At 32.4% G+C, this 11271-nt stretch overlaps 1 protein-coding gene across 2 annotated transcripts; it reads left to right on the forward strand.

The window, feature by feature from the left end:
* The first annotated feature begins 761 nt into the window (after positions 1–761).
* LOC145028361 (serine carboxypeptidase-like 17) lies at positions 762–11006 on the forward strand. 2 transcript variants are annotated; one of them, XM_078977035.1, is made up of 14 exons: positions 762–1004; positions 1199–1344; positions 2283–2359; positions 2749–2871; positions 3030–3132; positions 3298–3335; positions 3457–3558; positions 3621–3707; positions 8753–8911; positions 9638–9706; positions 9788–9936; positions 10038–10151; positions 10577–10631; positions 10750–11006. In XM_078977035.1, exons 1-14 carry the CDS (start codon positions 826–828, stop codon positions 10831–10833), a joined length of 1485 nt encoding a protein of 494 aa, XP_078833161.1. In that variant the 5' UTR covers positions 762–825; the 3' UTR covers positions 10834–11006. The 2 variants fall into 2 exon arrangements, with proteins under 2 accessions (XP_078833161.1, XP_078833162.1); XM_078977036.1 differs by lacking the exon at positions 3621–3707.
* The last annotated feature ends 265 nt before the right edge of the window (positions 11007–11271 follow it).

Consider the following 11271-nt stretch of genomic DNA (forward strand, 5'->3'; position numbering starts at 1 on the left):
AGTTTCAACTAGGAACAACAGATTATTTGCATCGCGTTGTTAACATCCAAGATGCAAATAAACACAAACAATTTCGAGAGGACTTTGCGGATTATATCTTCTATGGTAACAATAACGAATAGTGTTGTTTTTTTTTTTTTTTTTTTTTGAATTTGGATGTTATTTTTTTTTGTTTTTGGATATTATGTGTGATTTAGTCTTTATGTTAATTTTAATCTTTAAAATTTTTTAATTGTTATTTATAATTTTTAAACATTATATTTTATTTATTATGTTATATTTAAAAAATATTTGTCTAAATTTAAAAAAAAATCAAAATAAATTATAAAATGGAAAAAAAATTTGGTATCATAACAAGATACAACATGTTGTTCATTTTCCCACTTTGTGTTATAACACCATTGATAATGTGGTATGTGATATGGCACCAAAATGATATTATATTTAGTTACCCATACCTTATAGTCTTATAGAAAACAAATTAAAAGCACCCTCCTTCTAGCGACCAAATCTAAAAGTAGTCTATTTTTTACAAAATAAAAAAAAAAAAAAAAAAAATCATTTCCAACCCCACACAAAAAGTGACCCAATTTTATAAATGAAAAAATATGAACACTTATAGCCGATTTCTTCGTATAATTTAATACACAAAAACGTGAGCATTTATGAAAAAAAATGTTTTTCTTGTTTACAACTGTTTAGTTTTGCTACAAAATCTGTAATTATATATAATGATAATAAAGATGTCGATTATCCCACTTCACGAGTGATATAAATCTTTGAGTTGTGAACCTCTATACATAGAGTTATTTTCTTAGAAACACCATGAAACCACAATCACAATATGTTCATCTACAACCTAAGAATATTGTTAAGAAGATCAACAATCTAGTATTTTTTGGTGTCTTTCTTCTACTAATTTCTTCGGGAGTCATAGAATCTCGGTCAATTGTTAAGACACTGCCGGGTTTTATTGGTGATCTACCTTTCACACTCGAAACTGGGTAGGCCGTGTTATTTGTAATACAACTATATTTATTTAATCTATGGTTGCTTGTTTATTGTTGTCATAATTATCAACTATATTATTTGTTTAATAAAGTATATATATATATATATATATATATATATATATATATATATATATATATATATATATATATATATATTAAGTCTTAAGGTAGCAAATTGGTTTCAGATACATCGGGGTAGGAGAATCCGATGACGTGCAATGGTTTTACTACTTTGTTGAGTCTGAAGGGAACCCAGAAAAAGACCCTCTATTGCTTTGGCTCACGGGAGGGCCTGGTTGTTCTGGTCTTACAACTCTTGTGTCTGAAACAGGTATTTCTAAGAACTTTCATATAAAGAGGGTGATGCCATTTTTAAACTTCGGGTGGAATAGTCAAACATTTTTTCTCTTATTTTCTGTCTGATGATAAAAGGAAGAAAAAGAATACTTGGGAATATATGAATATGCATGATTGCATATCCATAACCATAAGGATAAAATTGGACTCCATCAATAAATTTTCATTATATATAGTTGAGGAGTAATATGTAATTTATCGAAAATTTGAGGTTATAAACATAACATTCACATACACTTTTCTCAACTTAATAATCCAATATCGTAAATTATAAACATAACGTTCATATACACTTTTCTCAACTTAATAATCCAATATCGTAAAGGTTTATGACAAAATACGTGAGTTGTTAGAAGTTACAAGTTGCTCTTGGTTTCATAGAATATTTAAATTTATTATATAGGGTTTAGGTTTATAGAAAACAAAAAACTTTAAAAATCATAAATATTGTACAAAAAATGTACTTAAAGATCACAATTTTTTTTTTTGACTTTGTATTCTTTAAAACCGCACCTTTTTATATAAATTCGATTAAATTTGTTTTGAAAAAAAATAATAAATAATAAATAAATAAGATAAAAAAATAAAAAATTGATTTTTTTTCAGTGAATTTATAAAAAAACTGCAATTTTTAAGAATATAAAGTCAAAATATATATATATATATATATATATATATATATATATTTTTGTGATCTCTAAGTATTGTTTATGCATTTTTTTATGATTTTAGGGTTTTTTTTTTTTTTTTTTTTTTTTTTTTTGTTTTCTATATAATCATTCCCTATTATATAGAACATATGATATTCTTCTTAATATTTAAATTTATTATATAGAACATATGATATTCTTTTTATTATCTACACCAACATTGTGTACTTGTATTTATCTGCACTTGTATTTATGTGTACAGGTCCGATTATATTCAACAAAACAAATTCCACTTTGGAGAAGCCAATACTCGAGATAAATCCTGATAGATGGATAAAGGTGTTTTATAATATTTTTGCATGTTGCATACGGATCTTCTAAAATATAAAATTTGGCATCCTGTTCTTCAACTTTTATACACATCATATACCCCCCCCCCCCCCCCCCCCCCTTTTCAAATCCAAAGTTCATTATGTCACTATTGTATATACAATATGTAATCCAAAGTACGCCACCACTTGATTGAAAAAACGTTCACTTTGCAATTACTTGACGATGATTGGCTTGAATATTAGATGATAAGAAAATTTTATGAATTGGAGATCTCTTGTTTTTTTTGGAAGTTGGAGTACTGTTCATCTTGAGTTTTACGATTTTTTTAATGTTAAACAAGCCAAATATTATGAGTACGATCTTCTAATTGATACAATAAGTTTTTCACATTTTAGGCGGCTAACATATTATATCTTGATCAACCTGCTGGGGCTGGATTCTCATATGCAAAAACTCCTGAAGCTTACACAACAAACGATACGTTATCAACAATGCAAGTTTACGATTTTCTAAAGAAGGCAAGCTTGTTTTCCTAGGAAAATATATAGTTCATTTTTTCAGTACCCATGCATACAAACATGCTCATTTCTATAACTATCAATCGTTAATTTTATGTTGTTGCTTATAAGTTTTAGATACTAAAATGAAAGTCATTGCTTGTTATGACTATCAACAGTGGCTTGTGGATCATCCTAAATTTCTGAACAATCCATTTTATCTTGGTGGTGATTCCTATAATGGTATATTGGTGCCAATGGTTCTTCAAGAAATATACAACGGTATTCTTAAATAATTCAAGTCTTGCTTTGAAGAAAACATTAAAATATTGCAATCAACTTTTTTGTGTTATAGTTTTAAAATACTTACAAGTACACTAAGCTTTGGTTGACTAAATAAAGTCTTTCTACTTAGGTTTCAAGCTTCTTTGTTTTCATTTTTTGTAGGTAATGAAGTTGGAGAAGAGCCACAAATCAAAATCAAAGTACAATTGATCAATCAATTAATCTAATCAACTAATCTACTAACCTGTTTTAATTCATTTATACAATTCTAAAATGAACAATTGTTGGTATATTAAATTTGGTATATGTTTTCCAATTTAGGGGTATATGCTTGGTAATCCACTAACAGACAGGCGTGGAGACTATAATTCAAGAATTACATTTGCTCATCGTGTGGCATTATTATCAGATCCGATCTACGAGGTAAATAAGTATAATTGAGTTAGATCTACATTATTTGCATACTTAAGTTGCAATTTTTGCAGTCAGTTGAAGAAAATTGCCATGGAGAGTTCTTGAATGTAGATCCTAAAAACAGTCTTTGCATGCATGATCTTCAAATCGTATATAAGGTATATAAGCGAAGAGTGGGTTTAAGATGGACCAACATATACATGAATGCCAAAAAAACTCATTATTGTCTTTTGGATGAAATGATGAAATACCAGGTGAATGATTTCAGCGATGTAAAAGAGGTTTTTTCAACTGATTATTATGAAGATAATACTAAACTTTTAAATAGATGAACTAAAACTAAAAATGAGAAAAACTAATAACGTCCCTTTTATAACGTTCAAGACTTCCATGTGCTTCCTATTCTCCTGATTACTTGGTCAACATTAACTAACATTTCTCCTCCTTGACCTTCTTCTTCAGATCTTGACCACCAATAAGCGCCCTCATTTCAACAAACTTTATCTGTGGCATTGCTTTTGTCAGCACATCAACCTTTTGTTGATCCCCAAGTACATGCTCCACCCGAATCTGTTCACTTTCAACACACATACGAATGAAGTGATATTTTGTGTCTATATGCTTACTCCTCCCATGAAAAACATGGTTCTTTATAAGGGCAATGACATATTGATTGTCTATCAATAGCTTCACCCTTTGTGCTTTCCTTCTAACAATGTTACTGAATAGGTTCCTTAGCCATAATCCTTGACATGCAGTTGCAGTTGCAGCCATATATTTGGCTTCACTTGAGATTAGAGCTACAGTCTGCTATTTTGTGATGCCCATGTTATTCAATTTCTTGGGTAGTAGTAGGCTACACCAGTGGTTCCTAGCCCATATTCACGATCAATGTTATAACTGTTATCACTATAGCCTACAAGCTTACTATCATCACCCCTGTGATACACCAATCCATACTCAATTGTCCCCTTTACATATCTGATGATATGTTTTAAGACAACATAGTGTCTTTGCTTGGAGTCTTGCATATATATGCTTACAACTCCAACGTTATAGTTTAGATATGCTCTCAGACTCCCAACAAGTTTCATGTACATTGTTGCATTCACATGTTCTCCATCTTTATCATTGGTTAATTGAAGCTTAAGCAACATTGGATACTGTGAACTGTTGCAATCTTCCATTCTTGATACCTTTAAGATCTTTTCTGTGTATCCCTTTTGTGTGTGAGCATTATTCCATCCTTCCCTTGAGACACCTCAATTATCAAATAGTAGGATAGCAGTCCCAAATCACTCATGTGAAACACTCATTTCATTTTCTTCTTGAACTCTAGGATTCCCTTTCACTTGAGTCGATAACTATAAGGTTATCCACATATACACCAACGATGAGAAATACATTGGGTTTGTGTACCTTATATATAGCTTGTTCTTGTGCACATCTGGTAAAACCTAGTCCTTTGAGTGATTGATCCAACTTCACATTCCATGTTCTTAGTGCTTGTCTCAACCCGTAAAGTTCATTGTACAGATGATAGACCATATTCTATTTTCCTTTGACTACAAAACCAGTTGGTTGAGACACATAAACCTCCTCATTGAGATCTCCATGTAGAAACACCAAATTGACATCTAAGTGATGCACAAGCCAGTTTTCTTTTGTTGCTAGAACAAGAATCAACCTAATGGTTTCCAATCATGCGACTGATGCAAAGGCTTCTTCAAAATCAATACCCCTTTCTTGGACATACCATTTGGTGACTAAATGAGCCTTGTGTTTGATTACGTTTCCAACTGCGTATCTTTTCAATTTGAATTCCCACTTTCACCCTATTGCCTTATCATTTGGTGGCAATCTGGTTAAGGTCTAGGGGTTTTTCCTTTCAATTGACTTTAGTTCTGATTCCAAGGCATTCTTCCAATTCTTTTTAGTTTGTGCTTCTTCAAACGTCGTATGTTCATCATCTACCAGTATTAGCTTTTGGTTTCTTTCATACAGATCACGTATCTCTGCATATCTAATTTGGTTATATTCTCATAAATTTCATTGATTAATCGAAAACCCTTTGTTGTTGTATCATCATATGAAGATATCGATGCACTTGCATCATAATTTCTCGAATCTTGACTTGGATGGGTTGATCGTGAGCGAACTCCAGGTGAGTTTGACAACGACATGTCCTCAATCGAAGAATTACCTATTACACAGTCAAGGTCAGTGTCTTTGTTTAACAACGTCGAATGATCTTCATTCATATCGTCTGTTTGTTCGATTTCTTGGGCCGGTTGCGATTGGGTCATGACATTGACCACAATATTGGTCCAATAGGGTGTGGTAAGGGGATCCCCCCATTGCGGTTTCATTCCAGGCCCAACATTTTGCCTCGACAAAGACTACATCCCTTGCGACTAGGATTCGCTGATTGCTTGGATTGTACAATCAATATCCCTTTGTTCCTTCTTGCGTTCCCAAATAAACCATCCTTTCGTTCCGATCACTTAACTTGGTTAGACCACGCAGCTTATTGGAAAATCCCACATGCCCAAAAACCTTCAGGTGTTCAATCAAAGACTTGGAGCCCTTCCATGCCTCATACGCTGTCACATCTTTGAGTGCCCTCGTGCCAATTTTATTCAGCAATACACCAAATGTCACACCACCTCTCCCCAAAATTGATCTGGCACTGTCGTGGCCTTAAGCACTGATCTTGTCATCTCCAAGATTGTTCTATTACGATGTTCCACAATGCAATTTTTCTGTGGCGTATGTGGTGTTGTCAATTGGTGCCTTATTATAGCTTGTTCACAAAACTCGAAGAACTAATTAGAGTTAAATTCACCTCTTAGCATTTTGATTTTATAATTACTCGCATTCTCGATCTGTAGCTTGAATTTTTGGAACATACTAAAGACTTCATCTTTAGTCTTAATTAAATACACCCAAATGTATCTCGAGTTTTCATCACCAATTAGTAAGAAGTACTGATTACTGCCCTTTGTTGCAGATGTAATGGGTCCACAAAGATCTGTGTGTAACAATTGGAGTGGTTCTTTAGCTCTCCACTGGGCCGCTTCTGTAAGACTCTTACCTGCTTGTTTGGCTATCATATAACCTTCACATACCTATGATGGGTGACATAACAGGGGCATACCTCTCACCATCTCCTTTTGTGTTATTTCCTTAAGCATCCTAAAATTTGTGTGACCCATACGTACATACCACAACCATGATTCATCATCTATACTAATGGTCATACATATAGGTTTCCTAGGTGTAAGTCTTATTTTATAGAATTTATTCTTCTATCTTTACACCTTCATGACTAAATAACCTACTTCATCATACATTCTTAGGAATTCTTTCTTATTTCATATATCGTACCCTTCCTCAATCATTTTTGTGGATTGATTATGTTGCTATGTATGGCTGGGATGCAATACACATCTGGAATGAAAAATTGGTTGCCATTTTTGCAATAAAAAAGTAGTGTACTCTTTCCTTTGATAGGAACCTTAAAACCATCTCAAAATTGTACCTGCCTAATTATTTTTTTTCATCAAGCTCTGTAAATAGAACTTTGGAAACAATCATATGGTTACTATCCCCGTTGTCTAAATACCACATGTTGTCATCATCACTCTCTTTTAACGGGATCATGTACACCTTTTCTTCATTAAAAAGAGATATATATGTACTCCTTTCCTCACATATAGTTAACAGCAGTTTTGTTCCATATTCATCTACATCCAAATTCACCTCCTGGTTCTGTTGCTTCTTTGCTTTGCATTTAGAAGCAAAGTGACCAAATTCTTGGTACTTAAAACATTTCATGTGACTCTTGTCACGATGATTCCTATTGGAACTACCTATTTCTTATCGTTAATCTCCACCCTACCCCCCCCCCTCCCCACCTCTACCACGAGGCAACCCTCGTCCTCGTGAGCCACCTCTTCCACATTTGTTGTTTCTTCCACCTCTTCCTCGACCCTCCATCGTTTTTGACATGCTAGGACTTCGATGAGTAGAGGAGCTTTCTGTCTTGGCAAGTAGCAAAGCATTATTTTCATGTGTTCTTGCCTTCCGGAGTCGAATTCAATCTTCATATGCCTTTAGATGCCGAGTTTCTTCTTCGAATGACATGGATTCCATATATGAACTTTGTTTAATCAATGCCACCAGTTTTATGAATCTTTTAGGGATGGTATCAAACAACTTTCTCATAAGTTCCTCATCATCTAATGTCGTCCCTACACTCCCATACTTTGAGATCATAGTTGATATCTTCTATGCATAATCATCTATGGTCTCTGTATCTTTCATTTGAAGTGATTCAAATTCACTTTTTAATACACGTAACCTTGCTTTCTAGACTCGTTCTCCACCCGCTTACCACAACTTTAGAGATTACCACACTTCTTTAGCAGTCTTATTCTTGTCTGCTTGTGTAAACATCTCTTCTGGAATGGATTGGAAGATGAAGGCTCGAGCTTGCTTGCTCTTTTTCTCATCCACAACCACACCGGTTGGTGGATTGATTGCATCCCATAACCCATGAGAATCCATGATGGATTCCATATAAATCGACCATGTATTGTAATTTATCGAGGTTAACATCGCACATTGGAGAGGGAATGGGCTGTCTTTGAGCGGATTGGATGAAGGTGCAACTGTCATGGTGTTGAATCGAAGGATTTTGCGCATACAAACTGATTAGAACCTCAAGCTTTGATACCAAATGTTGGTGATCAAGACAATTAAACAGGAAGTAACAAACTAAAAAGGCAACTAAATGCTTAGTGTTTATTGAATGACAAGATACCAGCTGAATGATTTCACTAATGTACAAGAGGGTTTTTCGATAGATTATTATGAAGCTAAAACTAAACTATTCAATAGATGAACTAAAACAAAAAATAATAAAAACTAGCAACATCCCTTTTCTAACGTTAGGAATTCCATGTGCTTATTATTATCACGATTACTTGGTCAACATTGACTGAAACTTTGTAATCATGGCAATTGATCATTGTTTTCACCATGGCTCGATGTTGAGTTATGCGTTTTTCCAATATATTTTGGCATTGTTTTTGAACCTACATCCATGATTTAGATTACAACTTAGATTACTTGTTGATATATAATGTGACATTTTCATAAAATGTATTTAGTTTAATGTTATCTTATCATGGATCTGCAGTGCATAAAAAGAATTAACAAGCAGTACATCTTAGATCCCGTTTGTGACACTTCAAATACCTTTAAAAATTCTCATCTCTTAAGGAGGAGCTTATCATCTCTTAACAAGACTGCTATGAATATGTTGTTGTTACCTCAAGTTAAAAGACAATGGTGTCGTGTATGTCTCTCTCTCTCTCTCTCTCTCTCTCTCTCTCTCTCTTTCTCTCTCTGTCTCTCTCTCTCTCTGTGTGTGTGTGTGTGTATATATATATATAGGAGAAGGATCAAATGAGAATACCAAAAAGGTTGAGAACGCGAGAACAAAGTATATTCATTTGTGATTCCATGTATTAATTTGTGGAGAAATGATAAATTTTTACCCCTTTAATTTCAATTGAAGAGGAAAAACATATTCAATTTGATTGTGCGTAAAAAATTATCATTTCTCCACAAATGAATACATTAAATCACAAATAAATACATGGAATCATAAATGAATATATATGCTCTTTCATTCTCAACCTTTTATATGTTCTCATTTGATCCTTTCCCTATATATATATATATATATATATATATATATATATATATATATATATATATATATATATATATATATATATATATATATATATATATATATAACATACCCTCAAAGTTATATTCGGTCATTTACAATTTAAAATAACAATATTTTTGTTTTTCTCAATTATTCACAATTATGTTTAATTTGTTTTTTGTATTAACGTTATTTTGAATCTGAGTTCAAACGACAATGATTTACAAAGGACATTATGGTATTTTTTTGAAATGAAAAATATGAAATTATACTCTTAAGAGTTTGATTAATTACTACTGAAACCTTATACATTTTACAATTTTCTTATATATGTACTTGTCGTAGGGAGACAAAACTTTATCCACTATATGGGCTAATAGAAAAGATGTACGCAAGGCTCTCCGTATTAGTGAGGTTTGAAGTTCACTATGAGTTCTATAATGCTCATATTGATTGTAGTATGTCAATATATTACACTAATCTCATGATCACTAGGAATCTGATGAAATCACGTGGGTGCCATGTAATGAAAGCTTGACTTTTGATTATGGAAAGGAAGTTATATCTTACACGAACAATGTCCCCAGTAGTGTTGCATATCATAAACAACTTACCTATAAAAATTGTCGAGCTCTTATATACAGGTAGAAATTAACATTGCTTAGTTATGTTATGCATGCATGTGGTATTTGAAGATCTTGAAAGCAAACATGCATTAATTACTTCTTGGATAATGTTTGGGCAGTGGAGATCATGACATGGTTGTTCCATATGTGGGTACATTGAACTGGATTGAATCAATAAATTTGATACTTACAGATGATTGGAGACCGTGGTTTGTCGACAAACAAGTAGCCGGGTTAGTTGTTTTTTTCATTAGGAGCAACATTGGGACATCTACTATGGACTACTAAAACTTATAGAGTTTAATGGATTACCAAATAATCGTTATAATTTTCAATCAACTCTATCTTCTTTTTCCTATAATGCATTAAACTTTAAAAAGTTCAGTGCAACATATTTATAAAAGTCATTTATTACAAACCTAAATTATGACATTTAATTAATGATAAGTTTCTTTTCTTATTGAAAAGTTTAGTGGCCATTAAATTTCATATTTATTGAACTCTGATATGGTGGCGTTGATGAATATAAATCTACTGAAAACCAGATATAACATTCCACATCATTCAACTCTTCCATTAAATTATGCATTGTGGATGTTCTTATTTACCATCATCAAAATAAATGCTAAAACTCTGTTGTTATTTTATTTTGTTGTAGATACACCATGAAATACTCAACTCGAAACTACAACTTAACATTTGCTACTATAAAGGTGAGAAGTTGAAAAGAAGTTGACTATTTATTAAACTTGTAAATTCTTTTGAAATTTTCATAAGGGAAAGAAACATTTATTGATATGACCGAGATGGTTGAATTTTCTATTGTTATAGGGAGGAGGTCACATAACTGCATTATACAAACCCAAAGAAAGTTTAAGCATGGTGATCCGGTGGCTTTCTGATAACGCTCTTTAAGTAACAATCCATGAGTTTGATGCTTGTTTCTTATGTTATAAGCATCCATTCACATCTTTATAATAATGTAATATGTTATCTTCATTTCGTTGTCATTCAACCATGGAATACATTTGTAAAAGCTAATGAGATTACTTACACATATTCCTAATCTGAAAACACAACCTTTATCAGTGATAACTTGATTTGTGATTCTTTTAAATAAAATTTTGAAGCCTTCGTTGATAAACAGTTAACAATTCATATCTTGTTTTTAGTTGATTTGGTGAATTTCATCTTAATTTGATATTTTAAGCATATAGCATTTATATCAGAATGGTATAAAAGATGAGGTGGAGTGATATAAGATGTGAATTAGAGTCGTATAAGGTCATCCAGATGAGTGCAATGCCAACTAATCTTTCATATATGCCACTCCAGCTTTGCAATAAACCTCTA

Source organism: Lactuca saligna, chromosome 2 (genome assembly GCF_052625555.1).
Source record: "Lactuca saligna cultivar CGN05327 chromosome 2, ASM5262555v1, whole genome shotgun sequence".
NCBI lineage: Eukaryota > Viridiplantae > Streptophyta > Magnoliopsida > Asterales > Asteraceae > Lactuca > Lactuca saligna.

Bases quoted from the DNA above. Each gene is read 5' to 3' on its own strand.
- LOC145028361 (XM_078977035.1), top strand. From the start codon at position 826: ATGAAACCACAATCACAATATGTTCATCTACAACCTAAGAATATTGTT. The intron at 3,559-3,620 runs GTAAATAAGTAT...CAATTTTTGCAG, and splicing joins TATCAGATCCGATCTACGAG to TCAGTTGAAGAAAATTGCCA. The intron at 8,912-9,637 runs GTATGTCTCTCT...TACTTGTCGTAG, and splicing joins TTAAAAGACAATGGTGTCGT to GGAGACAAAACTTTATCCAC.